This window comes from Triturus cristatus, chromosome 6 (assembly GCF_964204655.1).
Source record: "Triturus cristatus chromosome 6, aTriCri1.1, whole genome shotgun sequence".
Classification (NCBI taxonomy): domain Eukaryota; kingdom Metazoa; phylum Chordata; class Amphibia; order Caudata; family Salamandridae; genus Triturus; species Triturus cristatus.
The window spans coordinates 624149510-624165158 of NC_140589.1; the positions used below are offsets into that span (position 1 = coordinate 624149510).

Consider the following 15649-nt stretch of genomic DNA (forward strand, 5'->3'; position numbering starts at 1 on the left):
CCGACGCCAGCACATTGTATGACGGTTAAAGATCCTACTCTTGACGTAATTGATATACAGACACATGCTACACCAGAAGAAATAAAGAGATGGACTGAATTAGGAGGGATCCAAACGGATCAAGGATGGATGATGAAGGAAAAGTCTGTGTGGTTCCTTCCTGATTCAATGGTCCAAGTCATTATTAACACTGTCCATAGTCCCGCACATCTAGGAGAAAAAGCTATGCTAGATAGCATTCAACACATTTGGTTTAATAAACATTTACGAGCAGCAGCCAAACAAAAAGTTCGTACCTGTATGATCTGTTGTCAGTTCAACCCAGGAAAAAGCGTTCCCGTAGAACAGGGTGGATTTCAGCCTCCTGATCACCCTTTTGAAGTCCTCCAGATGGATTATATCCAGATGGAACGATGTCGAGGATTCAAATATGTTCTCGTAGTTGTTTGTGCTCTTTCCCGTTGGACGGAAGCATACCCGGTTTCAGATTACACGGCCCCGACTACTGCCAAACAGTTAGTTCGAGAATTCTTCCCACGATACGGTTTACCACGTGTTGTTCACTCAGATAACGGCCAGCCGTTCTCATCCGAACTAATGAAACACGTTTCACTTTTGTTAGGATATCAGTGGAAGTTTCATTGTGTCCGACACCCCGAAGCAGCAGGTCTCGTAGAAAGACATAATCGGACTCTGAAAATTAGATTGTCCAAAATATGCAGGGAGAAAGGTGTCGACTGGGTAGTAGCATTACCAGTTGCGCTCTTTTACATGAGAATGGTAGCACACTCTCGAACAGGGCTATCCCCGTATGAAGTGATCTTCGGCAGACCACCAAATATGTGGGGGACGCCTATACCACGTAAAATAACTGATATTGACTGTAATATGCTGACAGATTATTTGGCTTCCTTGATGTCTGCACTACAATCTTGTCGTTCACAGGTAGCTGCAGCTTTTCCTGACAACACTGAGGTGAAACCCCATGACGTAATTCCGGGGGATCTCGTTTTAGTGAGGAACTTTGATCGAAAGACTCAGCTGGATCCTAGGTGGAGGTCGCCTCAGCTCGTGTTATTAACGACAAGGACAGCCGTGAAGATCGAGGGCAGAAAAGGCTGGATTCACTCAAGTCATATCAAGAAATTTCATGGACTACAATCAGATGTGAATACCACACCTCGTGTGTCTTCACCCATTGACTCAAAACTTCCTCTTGTTGAAAGAAGTAATTCCGAACATTATAAACTAAAACTCAGGCCCAATCAGTTAAGCAATTTGATTGTTTAAGTCCTCTCCGAGGTGAAGCGGTTGAATTGTCTCTGACATGTATCCCTTGGACCTGAATAGAGATAACACCCGAAAAATGTTGAAACGACAGGCGTACTGTAAATCACTGCGTAGTCATTGTACAGTGACGTTATTAATTTTATTTTCCTTAAGTCTTTTAATAATTACTGCAAGTATATTGTTGCACATATATTATCCTATTTCTAGACATGTTTATAATGTTACTGCTGAACATTCTTTTAGTGAATTACCTCCGCATGAATTGTCATATAGATTTGCGCTGCGCAATAACACGTTTATCAAAATGTTACATCATTCCCATCAGGTTAGCAATGCTACAAATTGTTGGATATGTGGCCGACTCCCTCCCTATCAGAACTATAAAGAAATTCTACCTCTCTTTCCATATCCGTTCACACACAACGGCTCCTGTGGAGCATGGTTTAGCTTAATCAATTCCCTAGATTCGAATTCTGCAGTTTATCAAGATAACTGGGTATGGGGAAATCTGAACTTAGTTTTACTTAAAGTCTGCCACCCCAACAAGGAGGGACTTCCCCAGAGAACAGGAACTGATCTAGAAAATGAAGTATATGGATTAGGTAATTTTACGCTTAATCTCCTGATCTTGAATGTCGAATCCGAAGCTAATCCAAGTTTGCCCGCCATGTCAGTATTTTCAGTAAAAGGTGAATTATGTGTGAGAAAGAATGGTTCCATACATATGGGCCATAGTAGATGCACCACTGTAATAGAATTTAGTGATCAAGGCAAGTCTACATTTAGAGCTTCCCGCCATTCCTATTTCATATGTGGTCAGACGGCATATGTACGTTTGCCTCTAGATTGGGATGGTACCTGCTACATTGGATTTCTTTTGCCACCTGTTTTCCTAGCTCCTCCTGATTATCACAGAAATACTCATTTAGTACACAATAGAGAAAGGAGAGATCTCCCAATAGTCGATTACACTGAAACAGCATGGGAAAAATACACAGATTTCAATAAAGGTCTCTTTCCCTATATAGGTACCGTTACTAATAGTAAACTGATACGTAGATTAACTAGAACCCTTGAAGCAGTAGTGAACGAAACTATTTCCGCCTTAGGCAATTTAACAGAAGAGCAGTCTGCTATGCGGATTGTTGTGCTTCAAAATCGTCTTGTCCTTGACGTCATCCTGGCCGATAGGGGCGGAGCTTGTAGGGTCATCGGATCAAGCTGTTGCATTTTCATACCAGAAAATTCGCCATCTGTATATAAAGCCATAACCCGCCTCCATAAGATTGTAAGCCAGATACACCAGAATCCAGGCACCTGGACTTGGTCCGGTTGGTTTTGGAGCGTGTTATCAGCCTGGGGATGGAGAGTTCTATCCTTCCTAGGTATTGGCCTTCTCATACTATTCAGTTGCTGCTTATGCCTGCAATGTGGACCAGCGATCTGTGGTCTGTGTGCCACATCGTGCATTCCACATCAAGATTTTCGTTCAAAATCCCGGAAGAAGAAAGAAGAACAAATGATGCTATACGAACAGATCAATGGATTGATGAAGATTGATGTCTCTTGACGGGCAAGTAGGGGACAAGGAGGGAATGTGGAAATATGGATTTTTCTGGTCAGTTATGTCCCCTATCTTGGACCCCAACGGTTCTATGTGCATGTTACAAGTACATGTATGTTCCCTCCAGTTCCAGTTATGAAGACGCAAATACATGTGCGTCCACCGTTAACATGTCCTCTTTCAGATCCGCCATGAATGGGCCGGATATTCCATTCCTAAGTACAAAAGGCCACCGCCTTTATATGGTTCACTTATGCCATTTTTACAGTCCAGGCAAGTAGGCCCTGATTCTGTCATCAAGCTTTTCTTGCTTTCTGTCTCTGAAGCTCCAGTCCGAGCCTGCATCTGTGACCATGAACTTTGTCTCATTCCCTGCGCGGCTCACGAAGCCTGACATCAGCTTGCTGCCTGCCAAGAACTGTATTTCACCTTCGAAATTATCTGCTCCGATCCCTGCCCAATGCATTCCTGTCTAGTAGTTTAAGTAAACATTCTTCCAGCTACCGAGCAAAGGCCCGGTTTCTCTGTCTTCATGCAAGTAATTCATAGCCCTGTTACTATGGAAGATTCCTGCCCTCGCATCTAGTGTAGACACTTAGACGCTTGTACACGCACTAACAGTCAGTATAGTCAGTATAGAATAAGATTCTACTCTAAGAGACCTCTCTTTTGGATAACATAGTTCTTTAAACATAGGATGTTAGATATGATTTGGGATTAGGTTGACTTGACCCTCCAGACTTCTGTCGCCACATGTAGAGCTAAATGTCAAGTCCCCTCCACCCCCTAGATGCACGTCAATCACACGTCATGCTGCTGCGTGCGCATTTCTGTCAAGTATTTCTGCTGACATTGCGAAATTCTTTCATGTAACCGCCCTCTTATGACATCACATCTGATGACGTTCTTTAAATCACTCCCAGTTACGCCTATTTTTGCTACGCATGTGAAATGTTATCTTTGCTATCAATTGTTACGCCTCTTGTATTGGCCTCACTGTAATGCCTATTGTGTAAAAGTAATTGATTGTCAATAACGTATGTACTTCACTTCCTGAACCTTCGTGGTAATGGAACCTGGAGCAACCGATTATAATCGACCATTGGAATAAAGCCCATTCCGAACCTCTAATACCACGGATTCTGCCTCTTATTTACTGAGCTATTTTATTATGTTTCTGTATCAGATGAAGTCCCGGTAATTAAATTATTTACCACAATCTACCACTTTTAGATTTTCAGTTCAAAGTCTTGTTGTTTGTCCTTCCACATAAACTACTTTACCAGTCTGTGTAGTATCCCGAAGAAAGGCGTGGGTAGTGCAATCCGGTAAAGGCTCAGTAGGTGAATTGTCCCTAATTTTTATGGTATGCATACAATTATGTAAGAATTACAAGAGAGGGGCTTTCACTCCACCCACAATTTGGAAGGCGTGAGTACTTGTTCCGATTGGGCAGAAGATGTGTGATTCCACAAAAAGGTTCTTGCCCTCCACATAGCCGACCGACACCAACTCCACAGCCAGGGAACTACACCGCTGGATCTCCTGCTGCGCCGACAAACTCGCACCCCTCCGCCACCCCGCCAAACAACGCCGCACGAAGGCCGCCTGGTTCACCACAGAACTACAAGAAACCAGACGCTCCTGCAGATGCCTAGAGAAAACCTGGCGAAACTAGAAAACCACCGAAGCACGGAACAATCGCAGGAGCGCTCTGAAGGAATACCACCAGCGCATAAGAGACACTAAATGAACCATCATAAGAGACAAAGTCCAGACCAGCGCCACGGAACTGTTCAACGTCATACAGCAGTTCGCACAACCCCCCAGCGAAGCCACGGACATCACACCTTCCCAAGAACTCTGCAACAAGCTCAGCTCCTACTTCCATCTGAAGATCAAGGTCCTCTATGACAACTTCAACGAACAGACACCGACCACCACCCCCCCCCTTGCTGTCGATAAGCCATCCATCATGACCTGGAATCCCGCCACCATAGAACACATCACCGCGACCATGAAGAAGACCCACTCAGGAGCTCCAACGGACCCTTGCCATCCGCACATATTCCACAGGGCCACCGCTGCCATCGCACCCAAACTAGGACGGACCATCAACGCTTCCTTCAGGTCCGGCATCTTCCCAGACGACTGGAAGCAGGTGTAGATTAAACCCCTCCTCAAGAAACCTACGGCTGACCCAACGGACATGAAAAACTACCGGCCCATCTCTTTCCTCCCCTTTGCTGCCAAAGTCACAGAGAGACTCGTAAACACCCAACTGACTGCCTTCATCGAAGAGAACTCCATACTGGACGTCTCCCAGTCTGGATTCCGCAGCAACCACAGCACCGAGACCGCCCTTCTCGCTGCCACTGACGTCATCCGCATGCTACTCGACCAGGGACACACCGCAGCTCTCATCCATCTGGACCTCTCCGCAGCCTTCGACACAGTTTCACATCGCACACTCTCAGCCAGACTTCACGATGCAGGTATACAAGGAACCGCCCACGACTGGATACAATCCTTCCTCTCTGGCCGAACCCAGAGTATCAGACTCCCTCCCTTCCTCTCCGAACCCATCGATACCAACTGCGGAGTTCCCCAAGGATCATCGCTCAGCCCCACGCTCTTCAACATCTACATGGCCCCCCTTGCCGCCATCGTCAGACAGCATGGGCTCAGCATTGTATCTACGCCGATGACACTCAGCTCATCCTCTCACTCACGAAGAAGCCCTAAGACACCAGACTCTGTTTCCAGGAAAGAATGAAGAATGTGGCAGCCTGGATGAAAGACAGCTGTTTGAAGCTCAACTCTGAGAAGACCGAGGTCCTCATCCTTGAACCCTGCACCTCCGCCTGGGACGACACCTGGTGGCCCGCTGCCCTCTGGAGCCCAACCCCACAGACCACGCACGAAACCTCGGCATCATTCTCGACTCCTCCCTGTCCATGAACCGCCAGTTCAACGCCGTCGCCTCCACCAGTTTTAACTGCCTATGCATCCTCCGCAAGATTTTCACATGGATTCCCCTCCACACCCCGCCCACCACCCCCCCCCCCGACGGCAGGAGAACCGTCACCTACGCACTCATAACTAGCAGATTGGACTATGGCAATGCCCTATACGCAGGTATCAACAGAACCTTTCTACACAAACTCTATACCATCCAGAACGCCGCAGCCAGACTCGTCCTCGGGACAACGCGTCACAAACACATGACCCAACACCTACGAGACCTCCACTGGCTCCCCGTCGAGAAGAGGGTCACCTTCAAACTCCTCACCCACGCCTACAAATCACTCAACAACATTGGACCCAAATACCTCAACGAGAGATTATCCTTCCACGCACCCAAGAGGAACCTCCGATCTGCCGACCTCGCTCAGGCAGAGGTCCCCCGCATCCGCAGAAACAGAACGGGCCGGAGAGCCTTCTCCCACATCGCAGCCAAGACCTGGAACGAGCTCCCTGTGAACATCAGATCCCCCCCGACCCTGCACACGTTCAGGAAAGACCTCAAGACCTGGCTCTTCAACTGATCCGGAGCTGCCGCCCCCCACCCCCCAGCGCCTTGAGACCCTCACGGGTGAGTAGCGCGTTTTATAAAATCCTGATTGATTGATCATTTTGTTTATTTATCCAGATGCCTGAATTAGAATATTCAGAGGCATGCACAACAGTGTAATGCAATTAATGTGACTTAGGCAACTAGATAATGTATGTTGTTTTTCTCTGACTGTAGCACAGGTGGGAGGATGGCAGTCATTAATCTACATGGATTTCTGGGTCTGGCTTGACAGTGCAGCTGTCACCTGGCCTTTTAACCAACACCAAATTATTCTACAGTCCTAGGCTCCCCAACAAATACATATTAAATCCTTAGGTTTTTACTTTTTAATGCTTCACATTTCCATCCTGCATTCTTTTGAAGCTATACCTATTGGCATTAGCAGTAGTTATTTTGTGTTATGAGTGCTCCCTCTCAGTGTGTTGTATTAAAGAGCCAAGAAGTCTAGTGCTGGTTTAACCGATGTCACAGGTCTTTTCATATTTCTGATATGGCATTTTCAGGCAATTTTTAATTAAAGCTTGCAGGCATTGTTTACACAGCTCTAAGTTTGTTTTCGTATGTTTTAAGGACGCAAATATTGGGGGAAAAATTCAAGTTCAGTAATATGGTAATTACTTTGTCATAGAATGTATTAGTCAAAAAGTGTGGATTAATTATTTGAAAAACGCTGCAAACATGTTAAAATGCATTCAGTGTAGTCTAAGATATCCACATCAAGTGAGACTACTTCAATACTTTTAGGTGGCTTCCTTGCACATCAGCGCAATTAAAGTGTGCCAATTTGAATGGATTGTAACTACGTGTTTTAGAGCTTTTTGAAGTTTATTTTCGGAATGTGCACGTGAGCCTTTTGAGGTAATTTGCATGCCTTCTTGTCATTAAACCTCTCCTCATTCATCTTTGGATTTAGATTTGTAATATAAATACTTTCCATAAACCACTTGTGGATCTGGTGTTGTGTTGTGTTGTGTAAGGCATAACAGAAATGGTTGAATTTATTAAAGTATACATACATTTTGTAAAATATTTTGCATTGGGAAAACCTAAATAATAATACTGTCTGATAATGACTATAAAAAGCAATATTTTTCTCTTGTATGCAGATTATCCAGTTGATTGTAAGCCACCTTACTCTACTAGATCTGTGTAGACTAGCACAGACGTGCAAGCTTTTCCACCGACACTGCTATGACCCTCTACAGTACATCCACCTCAGTTTACAACCATACTGGGCAAAGCTGAATGATAGTTCCTTGGAATACCTACAAACCCGCTGTACCCTTGTTCGGTGGTTGAATTTATCGTGGACTGGAAACAGGGGATTCATCTCTGTTCCAGGATTCAGCAGGTCAGTAATTTTATTTGCCTACTTTTTGACTAAGCTAACATTCCTGTCTGATTTAGACAGTTAACTCTGGTAATATTATGTTCATAATGAAGAATAAAATTGATTACATACTTTAAAACAAAACCAATTTACTTTTATTGCACAGCAAATAAAGAATGTTGATTGTGGGGAGACACATAATTGTATTTATGATAGTTAGTATTTAAAAGGTGCATTCATACTCTTTATAGAGGGCCTAATTTAGAGGTTGTTAATAACGGGACATCGATCAAAAAGTGACATAGGTACCTGTCTGTCAATCTCTGTTCCCCCTAATTTTTAGAAGCGGGGGTACCAGTGTGTTTCTGCTGGCAGAGCTACTGATGGGACAAGCCATCGGAAACTCTCTCATAGTGGAGTATCCAGTGACTGAAATGGCACTGAAAATGTTGTCCTATTCAGGGTTGACCTTTCAATTCCAAGTTGCCTGTGCTTCTCCGTGTCTGGACTACAGTTGTAGTCTTGGGCAGAAAAAAATGTGTATTGTGCACAAACTGTGGGAGAAAACACTCAGCATGTCATGGACATTACATTTATTTTCATTTCCTGTTTTACAACAAACAAATACTACTTATGTACACCAGTACAATAGATTCATACAATTTCCCATCAGTCTGCGGCACTGCTTTATGGTGAGCATCTTCATCCCCATTACATTTGCTCAGCTTGTTAAAAGCTCTTGTCAGTTATTACTAGGTCTGATTAGCTCTTATCAGTCTTCATTGAAGGCATCCTACTTTCTTAGATGGATTTGCAGTATATGCATTACGTGCTTGTTTACATAGTTTAGTTTTGTTAATAGTTGGTTTCTGATGAATTGTCTTTTTGAAGTGCTTATATCAATGAAAAGGGATCCAGGCTTTAAGTGACCAAGGTTGTAGCATATTCGGTGGAGTTGGACTATAGATAAGATCACGTCTTCAACTGGAATCCAATTGCGTACATAGGGGGCTTACCTCTTCATTGGGGGAGTGAGTGCGTTAGTCCAGATCTTTTTATGTGTGATTACAACAGCTTCTTTGAAGTGGTTTTTTTCAGGGTTTTGATTTTTTTGTAATTGCCAAGTTGGATGTTTTTCCAGGATTTGGCCAAGATCGTTAAGAGAACAGCTGAACTCTGCATGTGACATTTTGATCTCTCACCATGGATCTTCTGGGTTTATCAGACTTATACTAGCAGATTTACATTGCTAGATCTTTGGTTTTTCTTTGGTCTATAGTTCATGAATAGTGACTTAAAGGGGCCAACATAATCTTAAATTGCCTGAAAGATGACCATTGTTGGATGAAGGAGAGTCACCTAGACCTTCTGATTGGTTCTCAAATTCAAATCCTGAGATGACTGGAACAACTAGGAGTTATGTATGAGACTATTTTGACATCGTTCACTGGGTGGCCCATTTAAGTCACTGATTAGGAGCCAACTTGTATGGGTTATAATTTGAAAAGAAAGATGGAAACAGAGGTGTGGAATTTAATAAAATATCTACTTGTCCATGGGGCAGATTGCTTAATAAATCTACTTATCCCTTTGGAGCCATATAGTGGGGTGACAAATTATGGCAGCAATCTCATTATATAAGCGCTCTGATAATAGCCTCTATGCTTATGCCAGGGTTATTACTATAGTAGGACTATAATACTAGAAATTTCCTTATTTTGAAACCTTTCTGCAACTCTACATACTTGTGCTGGAGAAAAGTAAGCAATATTTAGTTCCAGGGTTGGAATGCCTCTTTGAGTCTGTGCAAACCTACTAACTTGCATATTTTAAGGGTTTTCACCAGCTCTAATCTTTTTCCATGCTAAAAAAGGGTTGGAAATTAGCTCCTGAAAAGGGCAGAAGTAAAACTTCATCCAGGGTTGGGAAAAATGGTGGTTGGAAGGAAAGTGAACTTGTAAACGCTCAACAGATTTTTGGATGAGCAAATCTACATGTACATATGTAATTGTGCTAAAATACAGTTTACAACTATTTTCTAGTAGTATGATTTCCTGGTCTACTTCAGTCAATTCTTGTGAATTCATGAAATACGTAAATCTGCAGTAATGCAAGACATATACCATGGGTGCACTCTGTTGACTTTCTTTAAGAATTTGATCTGGCATCAACCCTGACGTTTTGATTTTATTAAAATTCTCCCTCTCTCTCTTTATCCATCTATCAGCTGGCTTCACTGTGAATGATAGCATTCTGTTCTTTCACAAACCGCATATGGACACACAATGTCATTTTGTTCAGTGGTAGGAACTACTGCGGCAATGCATGCTTTTTGAGACCCAACAATATTTTTGCTTTTTGCCAATGTTTGTTACAATGGTGAGGGCCTGGCATCTCCCAGAACAATAAAGTTTTACAAACGCCATGGCAAAACAAGATGCGCATTGACAAAACTAAAAGACTAACCACCAATGTCTGACCTATTGGCTTTGCCAATACTTGTTTTTTTGTGTTTTCCATAATCTTGTTGAAACTGGTTACACTGACTTTCCATTCTGAATATTTGTTTTAAATACTAACATGCATCAACACACTTTACTAAATGATGGTCCTAAGAAATGGAACCTAAGATTTCACAGTAGTTTAGCAAAAGGTTTTTTTTGTGGGTGCGTATGTTGTGTGAACATATTATTTTGAAAGCAAAGAATCATCAATCTTGCTTTCAAGCTTCTGCAAACATTTGCATCTCATCAGAGAGCATTCTGGGAACATTATTTGTAGCCTCATATTGTTAAACTTCACAAATGTGTATTACTGGAATCACTGTCCGTAGTGCAGACCGAGCTTACAACATTTAGTTAGAGCACTCACCCTAATAATAAAGGCTTTGCATTAATAATCCATAAATACAAGTTCGAACAGCATTAACATATGGATACAAATATTATCTCAACTGCAGACAATTTCCCTCCATGCTCCATAATGTGGTACTGTAAACTGGCGGCTAAACGGTTTGTGCTGCAGGGGGTTGTTGTTACTTACCACATAAACACGTATAGTCCTTGAGTCCAAAAAATATGTCCTGGGCGTCAGGCTACAGAAATTCCACACCCCTGTTGACACTTGAAGACTTCTTTCTGCCAATGCAACATATTCCATACTCCTTTGGTTTGAATTGTTCTACACCAGCTCCTGTTTTCCTATTTGTTTATTAATACATTTCAGTTGTGCAGGTTGCTCAACGGCTTACTCCTCAGTCGTAGATTGGATTTAAAAAGCATTTGTATAAACATAGAAAACGGCTTACTCCTCAGTCGTAGATTGGATTTAAAAAGCATTTGTATAAACATAGATTTGGGCTTGTGAAAATAAGAACAATACATTAGTGTAAATTGTGCCTGTGAAAGCGCAAAGCAATGTGTGCTATTTAAATAATCAAAACTGTTCTTTTGGATGGGAGGAATGTAGGTCTTTTACTAAGATCACATTGTATAATTACTAAATTTCATGACAGGATCTTGGTTTTAATCTGGATTTATTTAAGTTCTGCCAACTAAAAATAAGATAACATGAAGGTGGCCCATTCGTGGCCCATTCCTGTCCCCTTTTTTTCTTGTGGTGGCAGCAGTTACTTGATATACTGCACCAGGATTAAGTGCCTGCAGTCCTTTGAAGGCCTCTTTTGCCATTTTCCATCTGTATGTTGACAACATTTTAATAGACATTGAGTGTGGACTGCCAAATCAATAAGCCCCACTGTAGTATACAAACAAGTGATGGGTTGAATGCTTGACTTGATCTCAGCCACCGTTAATCATCTGTTTCTCAATCTATTGTTTTTTTGCACACTGTGCCACCTCCACTTTCAAACAAGTCTATGCAAATCAGTCTTAACCCTGCTCTAATCAGAACAGTCAGCCCAAAATGCCAGGGAAGATCCTCCCTAAATCCGAACACAAGCAACCCAGGACCGTTTTCAACCAAGTTAGGCTCATCAACTTGGAAAAGATTGTTTTCAATGACACAGTGTGCACGGGACCCATGTCTGGGCATACCTGCCCCACTTAGGGTTGCACACTAAAGTACACAAAAACAGAAATTAATGGATTGCTTGATTTAATCTCAGCCACTGGTAAGCACTTGGGCCGCATCCAAATTCAACATTATTTTGCACACCATGCCACTTCAGTTTGGATCAAGCAATATGCAAATCAGTCTTGACCTTGCTCTAATGGGAACAGTCCAGCCTGATCCGCAACGCCAGGTTCTCCATGAACTCAAACACAAGCAACGCAGGACCGTTTTCTCCTTTATTAGGGCTCATTAGCCAGGTATAGCTTGGTTTAATATTAGACTACCTCAGCCTTAAACAGCACATCTTATAAGTAAGCATTTCCTGCAACTCCAAACAACTGCTTCCAGGACCTAGTCCTGAAAGACCAGTCTCTTTTTAATGGTTTTGTACCTCCATGGTGGGGTCTTTCTCTGCATGAGAGCTTTACTACAATACAATATCGTTCATCCTTCACCAGCTATATTTCTACTTATGATGCAAATACCCCAGTATCCTTAATTATGAAATATCATAGCATCAATAAATGTGATAATCAAAGCTGGCATATCATTAACTTTCTTTTCATTAATAGAAATATATTTACTGCTTGATCATTTGGTAATTCTTCATTCTATGACCATAGTCGGTGATCATGCTTCAAAATCATACTCTCCATCAAAGAAGTAATTTCCACCAGACTTAATGAATATTTTTTTAAATATCTATTTGTGTCTCCCATGGAAGCTTTTGAGGCCATGTCTCCACTATCTGAAAGGTCACCATACCCAGACAAGCTTAACCCTGCTTCATGCATTGTTTATCTGGCTCACTAATCAAATCGCAGAGGACGCCAGTTCAAAGGCCTTCCTGAATGATATTAGAAGCTGTTGATCTCTTTAAACTTGAATTCATTGCTCACCTTTTTATAGGTTCTGAGGTATCAAACTGCACAACCTTGGATGATCTGGTAATGTTTGGTATAACACCATGCATATGTGTGATTTGGCTATTCTAGAAACCATTAATGTTACTTCTGTAGTAAACATGCGTGCATCGCAAGTCAACACCTCAGCGTTTTAACCATTTTTACATGAAATGAGGCATTGTTACATAGCATTGCCAAGGGTTTGTTCCTATCAGTAGTGTAGCAAAGGTGCTATTGGCCCTAATGCAAGCAAAGTAGCCCCCACCCCTTTGATTAGTATAAAAAAAACCATAATTCAGTGCACCTCACACCCCTGTGTCCAGATGCCACTGAACCTACTGCACGATCGATAGCTTAGCTCCGTTCAATTCTCAGATAGGGCTAAATTTAGAGCTGAAGCTAAAGCATATCAGAGGGCATTTTGCATGTCCCATAATTGAGAGTACCCTCTATCAAGTTGTATGGATCACCGAGCAAGTGGTGCCATCTAAGCAACTTCTATTGGGCCTGATCAACCAATGTGGCCTGCCTAAAAGAATTGACAGTTTTGTATGCCAAACGATCACCTTCTGTTATAAATATAATTTATGTCTGACTCCATGAGATCAAGGCATCTTATGTTTCAAGGCTGATCTATATCTCTTATTGGTGCCTGCTGCCTAGGCTTGTTTCACTCGGAAAGGAGTCTGTTTTAAAAGTCCTGAGACGTGCCCTGAAAACTGCAAAGCCACTAAGCGCAGTAGATCCAGGAACACACAAGGGTGAATATCTCCTTTGAACCATACAGGATCAGAGTGGGGAAGAGGGACTGCAAAATTCCAGAAAGTTTCAAAGCACCCAAAAAACAAACATGAGAGTTTCAAATCGTCAGTTTCTGAATCTGGTCTGCCTTTGGAAGTCTAACCTGAAGTGCAACATCGGAATCATTTTGAATTATGGAAATGCATAATTGGGTCCCTTCCTCAAGTCCTGTGAAAAGTAATCTACTTTATTGGTCTCTGAAATTTAGTTCCAATAGAAGAATATTGTAAGTTGAGTATTCATCCTCAATGCAGACAAGCTTCCGACAGAAGGGCCCAAACATCTCATAATCTTCAGAAACATCACTGTATTAACATCCAGTTGTTTAGGTCCCTCAGAAACCTAGAGGTTCACATGTGCAACTACATTTGACTTGCCAGGGAGCTATTCTACCATCACCGAAATCTGTGTTTAAGGTCAGTAGTGTCAAAAGTTCTTGACTAGATCTGTAAGCATCTTGGAACCTCTTACCCCCAATCAGCTAATGTATTTCCCTGCCAAAATGCTGTCCAAAGATGATTTTTGCTACCAGAAGTTCTGGCACCAATCCCTGAATTAGCGCATTGGTCATCAGAAATTACTGAAATGCCGTAGGTCCAGCACGTGCCAAACCGGAGAGAAAGAGGTAGAAGGGCTAACGGAACTACTGTAAAAAGAGGCAAGCGCAAGCGCAGTACTATTGTATATATACAAAATGGCAGTTTGCAACCATACCTAGGGTTCAAAGTCGGTGTATATTAGAGCTCTCAGAAATACCAAGGACTAAAATCCTAATCGGGGGAACTTCTTAAAATTAATTAATAGACATTGATCCTTATTGTCTTTCTGAGTTTCCTGAGAACCATCAACCAGATTTCCCAAATTGTGCCATTCTCCAGTAAGTGATTCCAGGATATAACTGGACAATCACAATGCATTTAGATGTAGTGAAGAGTATGTTCTACTGTTAACTGCACCCCTTTTCTTTGGGATGAGGTTAATACTAGCTGACTCAATACCACGCAATCCTGAGCCATAATTTTGTAAAGGTAGTGAGCTTTGTACAAAACGGATTGACTTGTCTTGCACTAATAGATTGAAAACTCTAAGCCTTTTGCTCATGGTGTGGTCAAATTAAGATAGTCTGCAGCTACGTTTTGGGAGAGTGTGTTACCAAGGGCAGAGGTCAGGGAAAGCTCTGCTGGCATGTAGCAGAAGATTTGTGTGCGCTGTTCCTGGAGTATGCACTAGAAGATAGTGGTGTGGGGGTTAACAGCTGCAGGAGCTGAACAACGACCCAGATCTCTGGTTTGGCACGTGCTGGACCTACGGCATTTCAGTAATTTCTGATGACCAATGCGCTAATTCAGGGATTGGTGCCAGAACTTCTGGTAGCAAAAATCATCTTTGGGTTACTTCTGTGTTTCCAACATAGATTCTGAAATTCTGGTCAGTGACTTGAAGATATTTGCATCAGATATGTAATAGGCCATTCTTCAAACTGGAGGCAGCTATTTTCTATCCTTATTTTATCCCTCAGTCTATTTAAACAATTCATTTCCCATACTTGGTCTGTCTAGGAATGTTCACCCATGAGACCACTTCTTCTGCTACGTGTTTTTTCTTTTTGTTATATGAAGTTGACATTCACTGTTGCCTACTCATTGCTATTACTCTATGAACCTTGTCTCCTTTCCCTATTTCAGTGTGCCCCTTCTCTAGTCTTTTTTTGTATTCCATTTAAAGCGTCCTCGTGCCACTTTTGATCCAGGCTGTGCTTTATACATTTCCAGTAAAATAGTAATATATAATTTGATCCTTGGCCACACCGGCAGCTAGGAGATGATAGTGTACATAGAGTGTTTGAGTGAATTCTCCATTATGGTATTTTTATTTGTGCATATGCATTTCATGTTGATGACAACATGCATTCTGGGCAAGGTTAGTGCAGGAACCAATTACCTCAGCTGGGATGTCACATTGTTAGTTGAACACTGCAAGCATCCTGTGGTGTTGGGTCCACCTTCATGCAAGTTCTGCCAGTCATGGTTGAACACTTTAAATTCAGTGGACATTGTTCCTCTTTCATGTTTTGATTCCATTAATGTCTCCCATTCTACCTGCTTGAT

General features: G+C 42.3%; 1 protein-coding gene across 1 annotated transcript in view; it reads left to right on the top strand.

Annotated features, from left to right (window-relative positions):
- Positions 1 to 15649, top strand: part of FBXL4 (F-box and leucine rich repeat protein 4) — a 224141-nt gene that overhangs the window by 126446 nt on the left and 82046 nt on the right. The window contains exon 5 of the mRNA XM_085611122.1: positions 7538 to 7782. Within this exon, the coding sequence (XP_085467248.1) occupies positions 7538 to 7782 (245 nt within the window). The remainder of the gene's footprint in view (positions 1 to 7537; positions 7783 to 15649) is intronic.